General features: G+C 29.3%; 2 protein-coding genes and 1 long non-coding RNA gene across 21 annotated transcripts in view; 2 read left to right on the top strand and 1 right to left on the bottom strand.

The window, feature by feature from the left end:
* The window catches only part of LOC413159 (potassium channel subfamily T member 2), a 140,251-nt gene extending 137,872 nt beyond the window's left edge, over positions 1 to 2,379 (top strand). For 8 of the 11 annotated variants that reach the window (XM_026441337.1, XM_026441338.1, XM_026441341.1 and 5 more), the window contains 2 exons: positions 508 to 621; positions 1,243 to 2,379. In XM_026441337.1, coding sequence (XP_026297122.1) covers positions 508 to 621; positions 1,243 to 2,139 — 1,011 coding nt within the window. In that variant the 3' untranslated portion in view covers positions 2,140 to 2,379. The remainder of the gene's footprint in view (positions 1 to 507; positions 622 to 1,242) is intronic. The other 3 variants (XM_016912602.2, XM_026441339.1, XM_026441343.1) reach the window with 2 other exon arrangements.
* Positions 2,380 to 7,329: 4,950 nt separating this feature from the next.
* Positions 7,330 to 24,481, bottom strand: part of LOC552244 (probable pathogenesis-related protein CaO19.6200) — a 70,524-nt gene continuing 53,372 nt past the window's right edge. For 5 of the 9 annotated variants that reach the window (XM_006570943.3, XM_026441333.1, XM_016912606.2 and 2 more), the window contains 8 exons: positions 21,044 to 21,304; positions 17,222 to 17,293; positions 13,023 to 13,203; positions 9,998 to 10,132; positions 9,653 to 9,804; positions 9,164 to 9,527; positions 8,744 to 8,933; positions 7,330 to 8,301 (listed from right to left, as the gene is read on the bottom strand). In XM_006570943.3, coding sequence (XP_006571006.1) covers positions 8,147 to 8,301; positions 8,744 to 8,933; positions 9,164 to 9,527; positions 9,653 to 9,804; positions 9,998 to 10,132; positions 13,023 to 13,203; positions 17,222 to 17,293; positions 21,044 to 21,304 — 1,510 coding nt within the window. In that variant the 3' untranslated portion in view covers positions 7,330 to 8,146. The remainder of the gene's footprint in view (positions 8,302 to 8,743; positions 8,934 to 9,163; positions 9,528 to 9,652; positions 9,805 to 9,997; positions 10,133 to 13,022; positions 13,204 to 17,221; positions 17,294 to 21,043; positions 21,305 to 24,481) is intronic. The other 4 variants (XM_006570944.3, XM_026441334.1, XM_006570952.3 and 1 more) reach the window with 1 other exon arrangement.
* Positions 10,545 to 11,611, top strand: LOC113218855. The gene is made up of 2 exons (XR_003304883.1): positions 10,545 to 10,881; positions 11,208 to 11,611. It is a non-coding gene; the product is annotated as an uncharacterized LOC113218855 (long non-coding RNA).

The raw sequence follows: 24,481 nt of genomic DNA, 5'->3' as shown, positions 1-24,481 counted from the left end.
ATCCTTTTGAAACATATATATGAATTGTGGACAGTGAAAACTATTTCTAGTAATGAAATAATTTCTTCAAATAATTTATTATTATCTACAATCTTTATTTTTTATAACTAGGAAATTTAAATTTATAAAAATGTAGAACCATGAAATGCATATAATATCTAATATTTATTTCAAAGTTATTCGTTCTGTCGTCATAAAAATTTTAATTTTAATTTTTTAAAATAATAAATATTTTATAATATTTAACAATTTCATTAAAATCTATTTATACTAAAAAAAAAAAAAAATGTCTATCAAACATCTTGTGAACTTGTATATTCTGCGCTTTTTTTTCGACGGAGTAAACTCAACAAAATATGAATATACATTCGAATCGTACCACAGAATAACTGTCGATCTCATGTACACTGATAAAAACGAAACGAAATGAAAAGCACAATCAAGCGTGCGTGCGAAATTCCGACAACGATGGGCTATCCTTAGTAGAATTGCTTATCGTTTTGGCAGGGCGACTCAGACGCGGAGAGCGATGCCGGTGTCGGTGTGACGTACAAGGTGCGTAATTCGGCGGCAGGTTCGTGCCTAGCAAATTGCGCCACTCGCGACAAAGGTGCCTCAGCCGTGAGTACAGAGTCGAAGTTGTCTGGTCATCGTTTATTATTTCTCTTGATCGACTTTTTTGTCTATGTGTATATATTTATTATTTTTCTCTCTTTGTACAATTCTCGTCTACGCTGCATATCTATTTCTATTTTTCTCTATCTTTCTCTAAAATAAAACTTTCTGTCTAATCATTTCTCTATCGCTATACTCTACATCTTGATTTACCTTATGCTGGTATGAAAGCTCGTCGACACGCCATCTATTAACGCAGAACGCATGACAAGTGTTTATCAAGCAGTCAATGGCTTCGACCTAACGCTCAAGATCCTCTGCTCGTCTTCACCGCATACGTGTGTCCTCTCGATGGGATCATCGAGAAAATTCACACTTGAATTTTTGATGATTATTGACATTAAAGGGATGGTGATTGATAAGAATTTTTGATGGGATTATTATAATGCTAAATTAACGTATAAAAAAAATGTCAAAATTTGTAAAAAATAATATTTATCTCATCATTATATTATCAATCAACTATTTGGAAAAGCACTAATAATGTATTATCCGTATATTCAGAAAAAATTTATTTTTCCATATGAAACTAAAAATCTTATTTTTTTTTTTTTTTTCTATAAATAGTATTCGGTGAGCCTTGGTGATGAAGCGCGAGACAACCATGCCCAGCAGATCGAGAGAGCAGAGATCGCCAATTTAGTACGTTCCCGAATGGAATCTTTGAATTTGCCAGTGGCCGATTACGATGACGTCTCCGAGAAACGAAACAACCTGTCCTACGTGATCATCAATCCCAGTTGTGACCTGAAGCTCGAAGAAGGTGATATAGTGTATCTGGTGCGACCAAGTCCATTCTCGGCGCAAAAGACCTTCGAGCGACACAACTCGAGACGGAAGAGCAACATCAGTTTCTGTTCAGCTCAGTTGGTATCGCAGATGAGCGCAGCTGTAGCGTCAGCCGGATTGGCAGGCGCCGGAGCGGGAAGTCGTCGGGGATCGGGGATTGGTCTGCCCAGAGCTCCTCCATTGAGCACCACAAAATCGAATTCCTTATCCTTGCCAGACAGTCCAACGGTGGCTGGCACTCTACGCGGTCGTTCCAATTCGTTAAGAGTGGTCGACGACATTCTTCTTAGACGCAGCAACTCGTTAAGACAGGGATTGACGATGAGTAGAAGAAAGAGTAGTCTGGAGGATATAGGTCTGGGTGCGTTGTCCCATCCATCGAACCACAATCCGATCAAAATAGCTCTGAATGGCTCTATCGGTCTGGAAGTGACGCCGCCAGAGGAAGGTTCTCAAATAGGTGGCGCCAGCAACACTGGAATATTGGACGTTGGCCTGCCATCTATGCCAGAATTAACTGCTGCCCTCGGAACGAACATCGATCCTTGTTTAGGCGGATCTTTAGGCGGATTGTACGATCCACCAATCCTCCAAGGCCCGTTAGGATCACAAGGATCGCCTCAAATCCAAGGTGGTACGCAGGATCTTCAGCATATACAAGGGACAATCGTATGATATAACCTTATGTGGGGACGCAGGCTCTCCGGCGTGGTGCGAAACAAATGGCTGTAGCGTTCCCACATGACACGTCAAAATCACTAGGTGGGATGTTGTCTCTCAGCATTCTGATTGTCGACGATTTTAGTGGGACTGAAGGATGATAATGACACGACGATTATATAATGATCGTAATTGGAAAGCGGCCGGAGAGCAAGGTGTTTCAGTGATACGTATCGATGATTGTGACGGAATAAACGAACACAAGATGAACTGTTTAAACGAATTTTTTACTTCGTTCTATTATACTTTATAGTAATTTCAGTTTAGCTTTAACGGCGATGGCATGGTTCGTCGCAAACCGTATCGGGGACCTAAACGCGACATCGTAGAGTCGCAATTGTGATACGCCAGTATGCTGATAATCTTTCGTTTGTGTATGTGAGCAGAACTGGGCAGATTTTGCATTATCGTGATTGGTTTTAAATTAAAAAATTCGATAAATGACAAATGATAATGATTTCGATAATCTTTTTGTTTTAAAAGTATTTATCTTTATACTTATTGATATCTAAAATGATAATTTTTGACAGCTTTCTAGAAAAATAATAACAAAGTATTTTAACTGACCAAATAATAATATTAACTATTATTTAAAAAAGATATTATCAGACATAATTATTAAAAGGATTACAAAGAATATATAGAAATAATTAGAAATTTCATTTAAATAATGCCCAGTTCAGCAAGCATATAGTTGTTTCAATGAAATTACGATACTGTTTTAATAATAATTCCCTATTTGTATGTAATATGATCATACATTTTCAACAATTTGTTGCGACTTTCATTTCAAAATACTCATTTAATATAAATCATGGTGTGCATAGTAAGCTATGTTCTTAAAACGTTTTGCTCTCTAATCGACTCTGGCATTTCGATTTTCGTGGATTCGAAATTTTCAATGATATAATTGATTACAAAATATATGCTAGATCCATGCAATAATATGCCAGAGATCGAACCAGTAGAGAAAAGAAACTTGTAATGATGGATAAGAGATTAATTTTATACAATAGTTAGAAATTTTATTGAGTAAAAAAGATCAAATCTGAAAAATTATTTCAAATGCATGATATTACTATATTGTTTGCAAATAAATTCATAATATTTATTTTAAAAAAATAAAAATAATTTATTTCATTATTAATCTTTCAATTATGAAACAAATAAATATATCTTGATATCAAATTTTTAATTATAATTCTTATTTATATTATTTATATGTTTTATATTTATTAAAATTTATGTAAAATTATATTATAAATATATAAAATAAATCTCTTCCAAGTTCATCGTCACATGTTTTCGAGATAGTTAGTAATAGGTAAAAGAGAGAATCGTCTCCCTAGTGAAAATCTCAATTCTTATGTAGGATCACGTTCGAGGGTTGAAAATATAATTTTATACTAGAACCAATTTATGACAAAAATAATATCATATAAATTATGATTATAAATATAAATATATGACCATTTTAAATCATATCACGCGAGTAACAGAAATCACTTATCGATGGAGAATCATTATACAGTATAGAGAAGAAAATGATTTTAAACCAACCGAATGATCGAATCGAGAAACGAGCAATGATTATAACCTAAAAACTCGATTCCACGTGAAATGAAATATTTTATCGAAGATTTTTATGTAGACACATTTTTTTCTTCTCTTATTATGATTAATTCGAAACAATGAAATCTTTTAACGAGAATCCTTCGAATTTGTAATATTCAATCAAACGTTTGTTCTTAACCACGAAAGAGAAAGTTGAAATAAAAGAAAGCAAAGTTTCGACAATCTGTTTAATCAGTTAGATGAATACGTACGTAGACGTTGATAGACGAATGAAAATAAAAAAATGATGTCTGTATATTTCTTGACTCGATGCTTCGAGCCATTTGCAATCATTTCTTGACCAATTTTACATGTTTCTCTGACCAACAAACATCATCTTATCGAATATTTGCTTCGATGCTACTTTCGCTAAATGCGTTTGATGATTCAATTAATGATCAGATCAGCTTCGATTGTATAGTTATTGATTATGAAACTATATAATTTTTTGATGATGCTGACAACACAAACACAAAATGCCTCAAGATATTAAAATTTAAAAATTAATGAAAAATTATTCGTGATAAAAACAAATATCCTAACCTAACACTTTATAAAAATAACAAGAGAATTTATTAAATTTAATCATCAAAATTAATAAATTCGTAATTTGTCAACTAACAAATTTTTCAAATTACTTACATTTGAAAAATTACTTTTGTTAAAATTAAATTTTAGATTATCGATCCAAAATAACAATCTAGAATTAATATCAAAATATATAAAATGAAGCGAATCGATCTTCAATCTCTATAATTTATGTATGTTATACTATTTAGCCGAGAATGGAAATGAATTTTCCTTAGCGCATCGTCGATAGCGCGAACATTTTACACTCTTATTCGAATATTTCTCTGGCCCCGTTTTCCGCTTTTTTAACTTTCTCTTCCTCATTAACTCTCTGTCTTTCTCAATTTGATTAGCGTAATGAAACCTGCCTCGTGTGTGAACGCCGATCATCTTCATTGATACTGGCTCGTAAAATTTTGTACATATTTGAAAACGCAGCCGTGGTATTTTTCAAATGATAATCAATGATGATTTTCTATAATCTAACAATGAGATAAAAATGACAAAGAGAAAAAATGGTCTATTTGATCGATATTATAGATCTCTGTATTATGTTTCGAGTCTAAACATGATATGAGAGGTATTAAATATTAGGTATTAACACGTTCATTGTCAAATATATGATAAATGATACAAAATTTTTTGTTTATGTCATGTGAAGATCATCATTAATATACATTTCTGGAATAGATCCAATAATACTTGTTTGAATTCCATCATTAGAATTAATTAGATCGTTTTTCAGTATTCACTTGAAAAACATTTGTCAGAGGGCTCCACTTTCGAGTTTGTGAATATTTCTACGAGAATATCGTTACTGCTACGTAAATTATAGTTTGGATTCTTAATGGAATTTAAACAAGTGTTGCTATATTAAGATTAAAAAGAATAATTTTTAATTTGTGTTGTTAAAACTGATTTGACAGTGAATGTGTTAAAAGTTCAATATATAAAAACCAAAGAAATATAATGTGAAATTTGAGTGAATGGAAATGTAAGCTTTTAAAAGTTTGAGGACATTGATGGATATATTGATGAATTTGACCTGAGATTTACCAAAATTTAGCCTTGTATTTTTCGATACTAAAAGGATTCTACTTATTATATCTCTCTATTGATTCAACGATTGAAATAAAAACGAAAAACGAAACAATAAAAGTAACAAGAAACTATGAAAGAGTTATATTTAATAAGAAAAAAAAAATCGAATAGGAAATATTAAAACAGGAACAGTGTACATAGATTAATTGTCATAGGATCGATCAAAAATAAATGTGACCTGAGAGCGAGTAGTAACTATTATTAATATGCATTATCGACCTGAAAAAAAGCGATGTGAAAGTATAAAAAACTGCTTTCGACTGTATGTGAAATAACCTAGATACGTTTGACACATAAGAAAGCGATTGTCCATGATTCTGTTAACGTTTATATAAATATTAGCAACGAACCGTGAATAATGATAATCTCGAGCGGAAATTTTCTATTAACAAACGAAAAAAGAAAAAAAAAAAGAAAAGGAAGAAACAAAGTCTAAAAAAAAAAAAGATTGGAAGATAAAGGTTAGTATTCGTAAGATAAAAAGAGAAGTGCAAATAAACGAATATATCACTATGTTAACAATGGAAATTAATATTACGATAATATTAAGACGTGAGTATATATCAGAGAAAAAGAAATATTGTTATGTCTTCATAAGAAAAGAGGAAAGAACAAACCATTTTGATTTGAATTTTAATGCTACGTGAATCTTTAAATCGATGATAACCTCTTCGCAAGTTCCTTCTGAGATTTCTATGTCTATTGTAAGGGTTCTGAAAGTTAAAATTATGTAAAGTGAACTGCCGAACTTGCGATATTGAGATGATATAAATTTTCTCTCGTTTTTTCCCTATACAATATTACGCAAAACGTCATATTTTCTTATTTTCATAATCCGATTGGTATTTTGTCAGAAGAAAGAAAAATCTTTTTGAATTTCTTGCGTTTTAATTGAAAATCATAATCATTTTAGATTAAACCAATCATCATAATTATACAAACAATGCAATGTGTGCTTAAAAATAATTGGTTTAAATTGATTTTCAATTCAATTGATAAATATTACTAAGAGATTTTCAATCTTAATATTCTTAAAGAATTTTACAAGAAATTCAACAAGTTAAATTAATAGTAATAATTGAATGTTTTATTCTTTTCTTTATTTTTTATCCGATACTTTCTATTCTATTAAAATTTAAAATAAAATTTTTTTGAATTTTTTTTCGATTTTCACTGGCTCGATTTATCAATTTATTCACGCATATTAAAAAAAAAAATTACACAAAATTGTCATTTTGTCAATTAATTAAAAAAAAAAAAAAAACAGAACTGTACAAAATCGTCGAAAAATACAAAAAACTAACTATTTCCATTCCAAAGTTTCATATGTAATTGTAACATGTAAAACATGTTCCCTTTCCCGATCGATCTACAGAGCACCGAGATTCTGGTGAAAATTATTTTCGTTTAGTCGAAACGAGAGCATGACGAATCTCGAAGAACCACTGTTTTCAATGTCGTCGAGAATTTATTTTCACGATATAAGAATATAAAAATTAATATTTGACCACACGAAAAAAGAAGTTACAAACGGCTGTATGTAATAAAGTAATAAGAGCAGAAAAACAGAGAGAAAATGTATCTATATACACGTGACACATTGTCACACAACGCGTGCATGTAAATTTATTATAAATAAATTATTATAAAGCAGCAACATCTTTTTTTTCTTTTCTAATACTTCAGCAGTATAATTTATTCCATCAACATACATTAATTTAAATAGATGGATTGAAAACTTTGTATTACAAATTCCTATTCTGTATTTTTGAAAATGTGTATGCTTAATTATTTATTTAATAATTTGTAAAATCGAAATATTAATTTAAATTAATCAATATAAATATTAAATATATTAAATAGTTCTTGAATAATTTATTTCGTTTAAAATAGAAAGAAAATATTACATAATGAATATGTATTTTTTAAATGACAAGAATTCTAGATTCGATACTACATTCTACCCGTAGTTGTATTGTCAGAAAAATTACAATTGTATCTCACTTCATGGTTTTGAGGTAAATAGCGAAGGAACGGTCAGTCACTGACAATTTTTTTTTCTTTTTATTAACGCTACTTATTCGTAAGAAATTATAGTAAGAAATTATAGCATCATTATTTCATTAGTAATCCATCTTTTGATTACCGGTGTTTCAACAAACAAAAAATCTATACTTAATTATTTAAAAAAAAAAAAAGCAATAAAAATAGTAAAAGCATTTATGTCAGGAAATAAGAAACTATCATTGCACCAAATGAATGTTTCTATCCTGTAGAAAGATTTTTATCTTGGTAAAAAAAATTTTACATTTAAATAAAAAAAAAAAAAATCTTTAAGTCAAAATTTAACTTCCTTTACAAAATGAGAATAAAATTAATTAATATTTTCAAAAAGAAAGTCGATTCTCAAACATTATCATGATACATACACGTCTAATTATCATTACTAAGAATTGCAACACAATGCAATCGCGATATCGACAATTAATAAAACAGACAAAATGTCTTGATTACGTTTAGTACGTGGAATGTTTTCTTTTATTCTACGTGTATGCACATCTGTGTTCTTATATTTACATATATTATGTATATTGTCTTTTCGCTATGCACGATAGTTATAAATACAGCGTTTAAATACAATATCGACAAATGTAGATAGATCCGTCTATTGGACTAACTACAGCTTTACAGGCTTCAACACGTTCTCCGTGAATTGTCCAACAATGTTACCCCTCGGATGGTAACACGCAACTACCACGCAGGTTCCATCCTTTTTGGCTATTGCTATACCCATCTCGGTTGTATTTTTCCAGACAATTTGTGTAAAATGGCCTAAACAAAGAAAAATTATATATTATTTTAATTATTTTATATAATTATATTATTTAATTTTTTATAAATTTAATATTATTTAACATTACGTATTTTAAAAAAATGAATAGAAAATGAAATTTTTGAAAGAAATTGAAAAGATTTTGAAAAACAATAAAAAGCAAATAAATTAAAAGTAAATTGAATTAACAAAATTCGAACATATAATTTCTCACAGAATTTATTGTCTTGTAAAAAAATATAAAATATATCATATATTTTTATTATTTCTTTAATATAAAAATATAAATTAATAATTTTTATTAAACGTTCATTGCAGTACGCTCAGTTCATTGAAAATTGAATAGCTAATATTTCTAATACAATATCTTTACTTTTTCTTTTAACAGTCTTATCGTTAAAGATAATTAGTAAATAGGTTTTTGCACGCTGTGTTACATACATGTATTTAAAACCTTTGGCTCTATGCCATATTTGTGATCCTTCTTCTCGGCATACCACTTCGAAATGACTTCCCGCGGCGATACGATCACCTTTGGATCAGAGCACTGCATCGAGTAGATATTCTCTCCGTACGGAGACGATGTCTGAGGAATCAGCTTGTTCGTGTTCAGTAACGTGTTCGCCCACGCCTGAAGATAGGGGGAAAAAATTTGTAATCGAGCGTTACTCTTGAACCCAAGCGTGCACGGTCAATTGCAAACTAGCCAAGTCACGATCGTGTTCAAGACAAATTACAATTGATTGAATTCCCAATTCTTTGATAAAGATTGATGAAGATATTTAGAAAATGAAATAGACTTTTTTTTTTTTTTTGAAATAGAATTAAATAATTGTTATAATTCTTATATGGAAAATATACCTTAGCGGCAGACGTTAATTCTACGCTTAACCTCAAATCTGAAACACGATGTTTTCTCCTATATTCATTGTGAACAATTAAAGCCTCCTGTTGCCACGCTTGTTCGTCTAACGTGTAATATGGCAGAGCTTCCAGCAAGGTTTTTTTTATAGGTTTCACACCGAGAGGTAGAACGTTCTCCGTGAAACTGCCCAAGAAATTTCCAGCCGGATTATAATTACAGACGACGTATACTTCACCATTTCGGTTTCTGGCCATTCCAACACCCAACTCGGTACTATCTTTCCATACAACTTGAGTGAAATGACCAGTTTTTAGAGTGGTTGGCTCTTTTCCATATTGATGTTGCCCTTCTTCGGCATACCTATAGTCAGAAATATATATGATAGAACAAGATAGATATATAATTACGTTTAAAATAAATAATTTATAGATTGCAAATTATTTGTGCATCTTGAATTAAAAAAAAAAGAAATTTCAATTATTTACCATTCGTTTACAGGCTCGTCACCGTGTACAATAGTTTTAGGGTTAGAGCTCCACATACAATACAGATTTTCACCATAATCTGTGTTTGCCCTATGCTCTAGTCTACCTCTAGTTGCCAGTATATTAGCCCAGTCCTGACTCGTTTTACATAACTGAAAACGAAGAATATATTCATTTTTTTCATTTTAATCTATTTTATATCATTTTAATTTTTAATTTAACAAAATTAATAGTGAATTTTCATGAATTTTTAATCTCATTAAATGTAATGTGATGTTTTATTTATTCAGCTAAATATATATATTTGGTTAAGTTTATTTAATATTATCATGAAAAGGAAGTAACCTGCTTGTTGAGACGAAGAGGCGGCACTCCATGCCTCGCGCGATAAAAATTGTGCGTATCAAGGCAAATGTTGATAAATTCCTTAGGGGGACCCAATCTGCGCACAGATGGTTTACGTGTGTCAGTTTTTGTTATCTATAACACAAAGAGAGAATATGTTGTATGATGAACATTTAATAGCACAAAATAATTATAACGTGAGAATTACTTATAAATCCAAATAATACTCTTTTTCAAAATTGCTTGCAATCCTTTCTCTTAAATCATCTTAAAATAATGCTTTCTATGCTATAATTTGCTGAAATGATGCCTATTACAATTAAGGAAAAACAATCAAGCTTGACTTTATCATGGTCGTTTTCCTGGTAGTGTATATATAGGGTGTACATATAAGAAAATACTTTTAATTAACAATTTTCAAAAATATTCAATAATATTTAGAAAAATGTATATCAAAATTACGAAAATCTTAAAATCATAATAAATTCTAAATTCTTTAAATTTCATAAATTATTTTTCAAATTTCAAATTACAAAAAAAAATCGAGTTAAAATATACAAAATATTTTGAAATTGGAAAATTGGAAAATTTGAGAGAATTAAAAATTTTAAAGGATTTCAAGATTTCCAATATTCCAATTTACATTTATTAATATTTCATATTTCTCGTCACACGTTGTAGATAACATACGCGTGCAAGTCACGGTCAAAGCGAAATCACGCGATCGCGCGAGTGCACCCGATAATAAAGACGGCGACGTCTTGAATAACCTAGATGTGGAATAACCAATGGGAAGAACGTACTGAAATGGCAAAAAATTATGGCTGCTCTTCGCTTTGGGATACTAAAAAATACAAATCTTTTCCTTCTTTTTTCCCTCAATAGTAAGTATTCGAACAGAATCCCAAAATATCGATACTTAACCTCAATTTAACATCAACAAATCTAATAGGATGAATCGATGGGATTCATCAGATTTATAACGTTTGAAGATTATTAACTCTTCGATAACAATGATCAAGTCTAGGTCAATATCATGTTTATGAACATTTAAGTTTGAAAAAATAATTTTATAAAGATAAAATTTATATATATTTAAAATTTAATGAAATTAAAATAACTTTTAGTCGATAATTTTCGATGTCTCAGGACGAAAGTTTACCCAATGTTTCCCATCCTGCTCGCACACTGTAACATAATTCATTTTCAGCACGACAATTAGGAAGCAAATTTTCGTGAAATCGCCATATTCTCTATTTACGGTAGTTTTCAACCACGCGTTTCTCTTTTAACTTGGACTTGTTCGCAATTGATATAAAAGGACGAGTAATTGATTATAAATACGTGTAATTTTTCACATTAAATCAATGAAATGGAAAATTTTTATGTGATGGTTAATGACATGTTCAATTAATTTGATCAGTCGATACTTGGAAGAAGCGCCAACTTCACGGATGTATTTTCGAAAGGCAATATCGATCGGTCGTCGCGTATTTTTATTTCCGTGCAAATGTCAAGCGATGCTTCGTTGTTACACTTAATAAATAAGTGTTGTTCAAAAATACCAGTAATGTGAATTAATAAAAATACAAACGAAAGATTATAAAAAAAAAATTATTTTATTCTTCTCGTTAGAATGTTAATGTAAAATAAAGTATATTTATCTTATCAAAAAAAAAAATCTTCAAAATTATATAATCCACTATATCCATATATTTTTACAGACAGAGGAACGCTAAAATAAATCGACGTATCAATTTCAAGTGTCTCTTATGCATGCAATTTACAACACTCGAAGTGTGAATATAAAAAGATACGAATCTGAACAGCTTATAATACTTAATAATCAATATTTATCTATCAAATAAATAATATGGAATCTATCTTATACTCGCATAGATTTGCATAACCTCAAAAATGAAAAAATTATTTTAACTAATTTAGTTTTTTTTTTTTTATTATGAAAGAGTTACAAATAATCATTATTATGATAGAAAATTTTCTGCTTCAAATTTCGATCTCTAAGTATTAAAAAAAACTTGAATCGAAAACTGAATCTAAACAAGTTCATTTTCCACTTTCCTCGTCCAACATGACCAGTCATCGGAAAACGAGAAACCTCGATTCGAACCAAGTATACGGTGTTTCCTAAACGAGCCTCGAGAAAACTCTCGACCTGCCAATTTCCTATTTATACTCCTTTCTCTTCGATCTGTACACGTACAGTCGTCAAGTATTCACGACCGAAGGGTAATAAATAGAAGATAGAACTATATACCGACAGAGTAATACAAAGCGCAAAAGCGTGGCACGAAAAGATCGAAGGAGTACTCGAACTCGATTCTCGATTAGTCATCGTTAGCGAGAATAACGATTTCCCGAGGCGTTATGCGCGACAACCGTTCACTAGACGCGTCTCTCGAAAAGGGAACGATCCTGAGTCATCGACAGATGCCAATGTACCTCGATATCGCTCGTCCGCACGTTCACGTGGTCGTGTGAACGCGTGACGATGATTTACTTCGCCCGTTTAACCCTTGAAACGATAACCGGTTACGAAACTTGTCCACGTTCGTTTATTTTCGTTTCGGTTTGTGTACACACGTGCGTTTATGCGTATATATAATGCGTGTATGTATTACGTTTAATATATGATAATGGTAAACGATGAGAATGTTTATGTAAAATTAAATTTTAATTTAATGAATATGATTGAAAAAATGAACTTTAAATGGAATTTAATAATAAAGAATGATTACTTGCAAAATTATTTCCAAAATAATTTCCTTTTGAGAATGTTTCGTAAAGATTGTTTATATCAATTTTATTAATTGAACCAAAAATTATAGTTAATAAGTAAAATTAGATAATTCCTGTCATGTCTTTTCTTCATGTTACTTTTAATGCAATAAAAAGAAAGAAACCGTTGTTAATATAATAATATAATTTGTTAACAAAAAGACATGTATTAACAATTATAGACACGATTACAAATATAAAAATAAGATGATAAATATTATATTACCGGTGTGGATGTGTATCTTGCAGAATCAGGAGACGCCGAGGATGATCTGGCACTGCTGCAAGACATGCCATCGCTTCCTAAACTTCCGTGAAAACTGCCGTGCAAGGAATTCGACAACGGCCCTGGAGATGCTGGCGACGCTGTCAAAGGGGACTTAGATCTCACCGAATCCGTCCTCGACCTGCAAATTCAGAAAATCAATTATCACGTGTCACAGTCACAATGAGTCTTTCAAACAACAGTGATACTTGTAATAGGCGGTGCACGAGTTCGATATAAGCGACTTCTATTTTCCTTCGTAAACAAAAAATCTATGGTTGCACGGTTAAGTTGCAGCGTAGTATTGGGATACAGTTATTTTCAATAATTGATTTTTGATTTATGCCAATACTTATTTCACGTTAGATAAATTTAACCAAATTTTTTAGTAATTTAATTATTCTTACGATTAAATGTTCTTTTCTCTTTTCCAAACAAATAAGTGAATATAGCAACGATGAAAAGAATCGATTCGAATAACGAACTATTGCCCAACATTACTGCCACCTGGTGACTTAGCACCGATTTAACCGAAATCCCTATGGATTCAACTGGAAAGCAGCGTGATTGAAATGTTTGTATTCACAGCAGTATACAAATTAATTGTGCATTGAAAGCGGACTTGATTGGGTATATTTGAAGAATTATTCTTTTCAGAGATACAATTTGGAACAATTTAGCATTTGATTTATTCAGATTTATAAATATAATATATTTTATCGATTAATTGTATTCCATTTTTAAAATATCATTTTGCAAACTCGTAAACATTTTTCCGAAATAATCGAATTATTTTCCAAAGTAATATATCAAATCACTTAATTGGTTGAACTTGTACTTGATTATGAGGGAAAAAAGGTTTAATCTCTGATACTTTGCTGTTTCAAGCAATCGCCACGTGCAGACTGGCCTTGTATGTTTTTCTTAAAGCGTCTACAGTTCCTGCAATATGTGCGTGATATGTCTTTCGAGGATTCGTTGGAATATCATCATTAAACGAATTCATATGGATTCACCAGATGTTCGACACATTTTGTCACATTTATCTCTGTTTTTCTAATCGATTTATTAAATTTATTTTTAAAAATGAATATTCGGTGAATCGATAGAAATTTTTTGATCATTAATTCGATTATTTATTTATATTCATAGGCAATTAAAAATATTTATTACATACAGAATATCATCATATGTCAACAATTATCTTGGATATTTCTATAATCTTTGTTACAAAAAATATTATTTTTATACGATCAAGAAAATGATTTTGTTACACATAAAATAAAAAAAAAAAAAAAAAAGAAACAAGCAATTTATAAAATTCGTTAATTCATTCCCTCGAATTATTTCTTCAAATATACCCAAGCAAAAGTTCTCGGCTTTAACAGCTCCATAAGAAACACAAGCAAAACACGAACGGCAGGGAAACGTGTTAAATTAGCATCCGTTTCTCTTCAACCTTGTTTCTCGCTCATCGTCCTGCTGAATCAAACGAAATTAAACAAGTGTTGAGCGACGTTCAAGTCTCGACAAGAATTCGAGCAAATTTCGAATTCTGATTATCGATATCGTTATCGATAAACATTGACAATAGATAAAATTATTTTTTTTTTATTCAAATTTATCGTTAATGATTATTTATAAATGTGATAAATAAATGATTTTTTTTCAAAATATCGTTAAGATATCAATAATAGAATTAATTATTTAAAAATAAATTACAATATAGTTTTACAATAAAATTTTTTTTTGCAATTTATTACATTGATAATTTTATTATAAACTTAATAAAAAAAATCGATATATCGAAAATTATCAATAAGATATCGATGATCACAAATTCGCGGATGGAAGCTTTTTTTGAAAGCTGAAAGCTGGAAAAAAGCGTGTATCGATCCTTCTCTAATCTATTCATGCGTGTTTGTGTTTTTGTGTTTAAAAAAAAAAAATCGTTTTGCATGCGAATCGAAATGATCGAAAAAGAGGATCGTCTCTAAATGTGAAATATTGCATGTGAAGGTGCCTTTGAATCTATTTCCAGGATGTGTGTTCCACCTGAGCTGAATACCGTGATACTGAGGATTCTTTTTTTGATTTGAATGATTGATCGATATTAATGATTAATTTATTCGAATACGTTTCGTCGAGATGGATCGATGAAAGCGAAGTATAAAATTCTTGAAATATATATTAAGAAATCCAGAATGTTTTCTTTTCTAAAGAAAAACGTTTGGAATTAAAATTTTAATTTTAATTTATAATTGATTTCGAAGCATTGCTTACAATATATGATTAATGAATAGCTTCGTTATGAATACGAAATGAATGACACAGCAAGAATGAAAATTATTTTTTCGAATAATTATACATTGTTCATGAAGAATTAATAAATATTATGTATCTCGAATATTTCTATCTTTTTCATTTTTCTCGTTCGTAAATTAAAAACCGTTATTCGATTAAAAAAGTAATAAAAAAAAAATAATAAGTCATTACAATTATTTTAATAAATTTTAAATTTAAATAAAATGGTGAGAAATAATATTTCAAATATAAATGCTAAAATAAAAAATAAAATTCAATCAAAGCAACTTCCCGGAAAAACAGAAAATTTCTTAACAACTCCGCGGATACACATATTGAATGCAACACGCCAAACTTAATTAACCAACTCAAAGCGGCACGACAGTGAATAATCGCTCCATTGAAAATATCCAACTTGTACTAATACTCTATTGAATCGATATCGAAGTGAAAAAAAAGGGAAAAAAAAAGTGAATAAAACTCGATCAAAGCTTTCTGAAACGCAAAATTTCTTAGCATCTCCGCGGATGTACGCATTAAACGCAAACGCGCCAAACTCAATTAAACCACGGAGACGATTCAAAGCGGCGCGACAGTGAATAACCGCTCCATTGAAAACGTCGAGATCTGTATGGATCGACGTTTTCAATGCCCCGACGTTGCTCCTTTTGTCGCGCAACAGCTCAGCGTATTTACAGTATCAGCGTTCAGCCGGTGAAGTAACGATACAAGAAGCCGAGAGAAAGCAGCGTGGGACACACGAGAGAACGAAGAATTACGCGCAAACTTCTCCACACGTCCCCCCTCGCGAGCTTTTACTTCCTTCTTCCCGTCGAGGTGTCGCCTCGACCGCGGCCACGGTCAGAAGAAACATTGCGCCATCTCTTTTCCTTCTCTCGACTCTCGATTTATTAGCCCTTGAACGTTCGAGAGGGAACGACACAAACGCTGCGAAGAGGGCATTGTTCTTGGCGAATATAAATTTGGAAAATTGGACAGGAGCAGTTTTGCGGTGGAACTTGCTTTTGAAACAGATGTTCTCGTTTTAAGATTTACTTGGATTTTGTGTTGGCTATTTTCGGACAAGTAAGATCGAAAAAATTTTTTGGAATACATGGACGAAGGAACGAAGTGTTAGCGTTCAGTGATAATTATGCTATGATAATTTCAATTGCTTTCTTATAGAAAGTTTCTCGGATTCTTTTTTCGATCGAGTTAATATCGTAATTCGAAGAACAGAATTGTTCTTTTCGTTAGTCATTTAGAAAGATAATTTCAAAATCAGACAGATAGCATTGCACTCATCGTGTAATTTTATCTTATAATTTCGTTTCTTATCCATTAAACAAATATTCGTTTAATTATAAGAAAAATCTGAAAAAGTTGGAAAGTTAATGATGGAATTAATAATTTCACTATTCGTATATTGCAAAATTATACGATTCCGAAGTCTAATTCTTAATATTTTTCACCCAATGTTTCTCTACTCGATCTTAATTACTTTCATACTTCGAAAAGAACGCTCCACTGCTCCAAGGTCAAGTTCATGCAGCCTTTCACTTTTCTTTCTCAGTCGATAAAAAAGATTCGCTTTTGAAATTCTCGTTACTTTTAATTCCTTCGCGACAAATAAACTTTCTCTCGGCTTAGCGTTGGCCGCCTACGTCATTATTATTAAAACTAAGGCCATTCACCGACCCTAACGAAGCCCTGGAAAGCGCGACGACGTGCAACAAACGAAAGATGTTTCTTTCTTCCTTTTCCCCTTACACCGTCGAATTGGCCAAGCGCTGCTTGGTTCACGCCACTCGGCTTCGTTAGAATCGTTTGGCTTTGCCTACACCATGGGTGAATACCTTTCAGGCGACAGCTGGTCGACAAAGCCGACCACCTTCTTTTTCGTTCCGTTAAGGTTGAGCGAGGGCATACTACAAGGAGGGGTAACGATTTACGATGTACACAAAGCGAATATCCTTTGACTTATACAGCAATGATTTCGCACGTGACCCAAGACGATTTCAACGAAATTTTATAGGGCTATGATTCTATATCAGTGTTGTAAATATCTCTAATGAGCGTGGACATAATTTTAGTAAAATGTAATTTATGATTTCAATTAATTAAAATATTCTATTTAAATTATATATTTAGATTCCTACGTACATTATCCTATTTTTTTTATTTTTTAAGATGTATTATATTTTTCAAAATTATATAGTTTTTTTGCTTACCTGTGCTATTTTTATTTTATCCTGATTATCTTATAATTACTTAATACATTGTCTATTATATTATCATTTTCTAAAATATATGAATGTTTGAATAAATTTAATAAATATTTGAATATTTCATGTGTCTTTTATCTGTTTGAGTAAAATTAAAATTGATAATTCTTTTTTTTAGATTTCCCAGACTTTAAATTTCAAATTGGTAAATAGAATTTTCACTAAAGAAAAAAAAAAAATATCTTAATCTTGACCTATTTCACCTACTTAACCTAATTTATTTATTTCTAATTTCAATCTTTTTCAAAAGAATAAATCATTAAAACTATTTTCCAATGATATTGATTTTAATCATATTTACATTATCAATCTTTCAACGTGCAACAAAATTAAAAATTTGAAAAATTGGAAAATTATGATTGCATTTGATATAGAACCATCACTCTAATTTTATTAAAATCAGTAAAAGATCATATTTGAAACCCTGTATTAAATTTACTCTATTGTTCAAGATGTCCCAAGTGAAAATATTAATTATTAAAAAATATATTTCAGATTAATATCAAAAGATCAAATGGATAATCAAAGTGAAATTGAAGGAATGAGATTTTAAGTCAAATTTCTTGATTTTGGAAAGCAGTTAAAGCTTCTAATAAATTATAAAAAATAAAAAATTACTCATTGATAATTTAACAATAAAACAGTGACATACTTTCACTTGAAAAATGACGTTGAAAATGTAATCACTGGACACATATAATAAAAAAAAGGACCATACACAGTAAACAAACTAATAAAACCATCAATCTTGTGAAATTATACTGTTACGTAAAAAAAAAAAAAAAAAAGAAAGGTTGTATAAATTAAATATAATAAAACCAAAGGTCAGCCGATCTGATTGAGCCATGGATCATTCTCAATTGAAAAAGTTGTTTTCAACAAGACTCTCAAGACTCGAGAATAAAACTCTTTCATAAGATTTAACAAGATAAAGTTTCTAAAAAAAAAAAAAACAAAATTCTTTTTAAAAGAATAAAAATTATTTTCAAGAAAAATAACAAATAATAAAATTCCCATAGATAAATCAAAATGGAAATAGTGTGAAAATATTTGCTCATACGTCTTCCATTGCAGATATATAGCTCAAAATCAACATGTCCTAAGTAAACGATGTTTCATCCCTTATTTGATCCTTAGTAAGATAATATCTTGAAGCTTCCTCTCGGGACATCTTGCACTTGATATGCGAGTACATATGTAAGTATCTATATGTGTAAGAAAATTGCAAATGGAACCAAAGGATGAGTAAAGTTTGATCTTTTAAATAAATAAAAAGATACGTTTATGTGTAATTTTTATGATTGTGGACAAATTTTGTTATGAATATAGTGTACACGTATTACAACATCACAAATTGGATTCAGAATTATGGAATCATATTTTTTTGAACGAGTTCTATATCATGAATTTGGCAAATTTGATATTATGTATGTATTTTATGTATTTATTGTTATTTAACTGGTATAAATTCAATGAATGGTAGTAGAGAAATTTTTGTATCTGAGTAATTTTTAACGAATAACGACATTCAATAATTATCTCCCATTCCAAATTACACATGCTAATAACAAAATTTGTTAACTTAAAAACAATTCATTTAAGAGGATTCATTTAGTAGAATCTTCTATTTGTTCAGAACAATATACTTGCTATGTACAGTCGAACTTGGGTAACTCAAATTTCAAAAAAAGATTGTAATATATATTTCAAATTCTAATATATATATATATCAAAAGTTTCTAGATGAATTTTAAAATATCATATAAAAGAGATTAATAGAAGACTTTGGTTATATTAAATTCAAATATAAATATAAATAATTTAAATTAATAATTTATTTTATCATAAGAAAAACATGTAATAAATAAAATTTCAGTTTTATAAAATTTTTCGAGTTAAACAAATTCGATTGTACATCCAAAAATTCTCCAAGAAAAATTCCAAACTTTTTACAAAAAAAAAAAACAAATCAAGAGAAAAAAAAATAAAATCATCAATTACAAATTCCAAACTCTTACCCAAATCAAGTGGTACGTTCAACATTGTATTTTCAAGAGCCATCTAGTAGCTCACTTGTATTAATATATCTCTTCAAATGTATACCAAACAAGATGTTCACAAAAGTAAAACAAACAAACTTAATCATTCGTAAATTTTTTCATATATTTTTTATCTTTATTTATGCAATTATATTGCTTTTCGATGAATGATCTATTATCTCTTTATGTTATTTTTAATTCTAACTTATATATATATATATATATATATATATATATGTTAAAAGATAAAAAATATAAATAAATTTGCAAACGATTGTAACATTGTCCATTTAATCATCAGTATTTTTGCTCACTTAAACTCCATACCAATTCTTAGAATGCTTGCAATCGTCTTCGAGCGTGTCGAACTAAACATTTGATGCTTTGCGGTTTGAGTCTCGAGTTTACCGAGTATCGATATCTCACTCATATCCATTTCTTCTTTCATTGAATTCGCAGAAGTCATTTCTCCCCACTTAAATCCGTATTCGAACATTTAAGTGAGCATTATTATAGTTTTTTCTTAACACTTAAATAAATTGCAATATTTCTTGGTTAAATTAATGATTAATATTTATAGTTTTGATTTTATGATTTTTTAAAAATTTTATTTAAAAGTAATACATAAAAAAATTAGATTTTTTTCTTCAAATTCTTAAATTTATAATTATCCAATATAAATTATCGTGGATTGTTTATGAACTATAAATTAAATAACCGGTCGTTTAACACATTCGAGACTACAATATATGCCATGAGTCATGAAAATTTCTTATTTTATGACAGTTGACGCGTACGCTCATCATAAATTTTTCTAAAAAAAAGTGAAAGATAAACAAAAATTTTATCCACCTTATTTTTTGCGTTCAAAATATTAAATAATTATACTCTGTACAGAAATTTTAGATTTCGTTATATTTTTAATTATTTCATGAAAATTAATATCCGATCAGGAATATTAATTTTTTTTCAATTTTTGGTCTCGAATATGTCGATACATTCGCGATACGTGATACGAATAACAAAAATTCTCATGCTTTCTATTCCGTTACCGATCATGAAGAATTCTCGCGTTCATTGTTACCGATAAAGTAAACCATTTACGTGGAAACATGCCTAGCCGCTGTCGATAAATTTAAGAACGAAACCAACAAGTTTCCGTTAACTTTTTTTCAAGTATCGTAGAAAACGAAACGTCTCTTTTTGTGTACACATGTCGAACGCACCACTTCATTTGCATTTTCAGAAAGTCTGGTTTCCTTTCTCTCCGGTTTTTCCCTTTCGATTCCAAGTAATCAAGAGAAAATGACAAGCATATATATATATATATATATATATATACAAACACACGTACCTGTTCGACTTGGGCGTGACGATGTCTCTCGTCTCGGACGTGTATTTCCTCTCGGCGCGACCCCCGTTGAAAAGCTCGACGGTCTCCCTGGTAACCGTTTCCAGCAGAGGCTCCCCGCCCCTCCTACCCTTACTGAAAGTCCTTTGATCCGTTTTACGGACCATAACCACCCTCGACAGGGGTTGATTGAATTCATGACCGTGCATCGTTGGCGGAATCATCGCTAACGACTGCGAGAGGGGCCCTCCGACTCGGGGGGATCTGGAACAGATTCGAAAGGGAAATTAAGGGATTCGTCTCGAATTGGAAAATACCTTTCATCCCTACGATTCATTTCGCGGTCGAATATTGCTTTTTTTATTGGAATTTTTTACGGAGGGTGGTTCGATTTAAACTTTATATCGGTATGTAGAAAGATATTTTTTTCTTTTTTTAATTTCTTTACCTTTATCCCTTAAAGAAAGTTTTAAACACGAATTGTTGTTCGACTTGAAAATTATTGTTTGTATTGAAAAATTTTAGATTCGATATAATGATATTTTTTAATATTTTAAAATTGAAAAATATATCAAAATTATCGTACAATATTAAATATTGTTTTTATTATGTTATTTATTATTATAATTACTATTATTACTCATAATTATTGAAACTTGAAAAAAATAATTAGAATAGAAATATATTTCTGAAAAGGTTATACACATAACCTATAAAGGTTATTCATGCATTAAAAGCTGATAGGTACAAGTGAACTATGAGTCAAAAAATATATTGTAATTAAACGTTTGACGTGGAAAATTTTGAAAAATATTAATTTTTCATTGAATTTAATAAAGTAAAATTTAATATTAATCCGTAAGATGGACTTTTTCTTCAGAGATAAATGATTGAAGAATCTATAAAGAAAATGAAATTGGCCATTATATAGTCAATATTTGACGATGATTCAAGTCATGTTTTAAAGTCTCTAAATGTAATTTATGCTATTAATTTATACTATTCTCAAGAATGGTATGTGTACATTACGAGTTTTTTTTTTCTTTTTTTTTTGTTTTATCTATTCTTTATTTACAAAACTTATTGCTACACCAAGCAATAATAAACGAAGGCTATAATTCAAATTTTTCGCACTTTCGTAATTTCGAAAATTACATTAAAAAAAAAAAGGATGAAATGTATTTTGCTCAGAAGAATTTTTTTTCACCGCGTGGAAATCTCGTAGATTTTTTTAAAAAAAACATATACGTTTGACGATAATAATACAATATAAATATTTGTTGAATATTCATCGACAATATTTGTGTTTATTTTATTTCCTTGGAAAATGAATGTACGCAAGGAAAATATGTGTACAGTATACATACAATATAAATGTCTAAATCTAAGACTATTGTTTCAGATGATTGATCCTCTTCACTTTCTAAACACCAAGAATAATGACACTGTAAATGATGAAGCGGCTGTAGGCGGTTAATAACGTCAAATAGAAGAATCAGTGCAACGACAATGCAGTTGGGTTCAATTTAAATGGAACAAATGATGTGATAAATGATGCTTGACAAATTTATCGTTTTTTTGTACCTATCTGTATCTTCACATTAGAGAGCACAGTAAAGTGTTTGTTATCCAAATATTGATTATTCAAATGATGATCACTAAGCATTCATCCAAATAAGAATTATCCAAACGTGGGATATTCTTTAAAAGTGAATCATTCAATAATATGGATTACTGAATATTATTCAAATATTGATTATCCATGTAATGGATATTATCTAAATTATTTATTATTAATTATGCAGTTATTTAAATTGTTACTTATCCAAACATAAATTGTTCAAACGTGGATTACTTACAATATTCAAATTGATTATCCAAATGTGAATTATCTAAATAATTTATTATTGATTATGCAAATGTGCAGTTATTTGTTACTTAAAAAACTGTCACTTATTCAAATGTAAATTACCAAACATAAATTGTTCAAACGTGGATTACTTACAATATTCAAATTGATTATCCAAATGTAAATTATCTAAATAATTTATTATTAATTATGCAAATGTGCAGTTATTTAAATTGTTACTTATCTAAATTACCAAACATAAATTGTTCAAACGTGGATTACTTACAATATTCAAATTGATTATCCAAATAAATTATCTAAATAATTTATTATTAATTATGCAAATGTGCAGTTATTTGTTACTTAAAAAACTGTCATTTATTCAAATGTAAATTACCAAACATAAATTGTTCAAACGTGGATTACTTACAATATTCAAATTGATCATCCAAATATAAATTATCTAAATAATTTATTATTAATTATGCAAATGTGCAGTTATTTAAATTATTACTTATTCAAATGTAAATTATCCAAACATAAATTATTCAAATGCGGATTACTTACAATATGAAACATTCAAATTGATCATCCAACTGTAAATTATCTAAATAATTTATTATTATGCAAATGTGTTAAAGTTATTATGCAAAGTTATAAAAGTTATATTATGCAAAAGTTATTTAAACTGTTATTTATCCAAATGTAAATTACCAAACATAAATTGTTCAAACGTGGATTACTTGCAATATTCAAATTGATTATCCAAATGTAAATTATCTGAATAATTTATTATTAATTTATTATTATTATGCAAATGTACAGTTATTTAAACTGTTATTTATCCAAATGTAAATTATCTAAATAATCTATTATTAATTATGCAAATGTACAATTATTTAAATTGTTACTTATCTAAATTACCAAACATAAATTGTTCAAACGTGGATTACTTACAATATTTAAATTGATTATCCAAATGTAAATTATCTAAATAATTTATTATTAATTATACAAATGTGCAGTTAAAACTGTTACTTATCTAAATATAAATTGTTCAAATGTGGATTATTTCCAACATGAAACATTCAAATTGATTATCCAAATGTAAATTATCTAAATAACTTATTATTAATTATGCAAATGTGCAGTTATTTAAACTGTTACTTATTCAAATATAAATTCAAACGTGGATTACTTATAATATTTAAATTGATTATCCAAATATAAGTTATTTAAATAATTTATTATTAATTGTGCAAATTTCTTATCCAAATGTAAATTATCCAAACATAAATTGTTCAAATGTGGATTACTTACAATATGAATTATCCAAATGTCAATTATCCAAATATAGATTACATAAATACCAATTATAGTCATCTAAAATCTATCTAAATGTATCCATTATCCAAACATTGATTATCCAAATATGAATTATCCAAACATTATTCAAATGTAAATTATTTAAATATCGATTATCTAAATCTAACTTATCCAATCATCAATTAATTATAAAGTTTTATTCCAAAGTTTAATTATTCAAATACGAATGAATATTTAAACCAACGTTTCTTAAAAGAATTAATTTG

The sequence above is a fragment of the Apis mellifera genome, linkage group LG6, assembly GCF_003254395.2.
Source record: "Apis mellifera strain DH4 linkage group LG6, Amel_HAv3.1, whole genome shotgun sequence".
Taxonomy (NCBI): Eukaryota; Metazoa; Arthropoda; class Insecta; order Hymenoptera; family Apidae; genus Apis; species Apis mellifera.
This window is presented reverse-complemented; position numbering and strand designations above follow the sequence as displayed.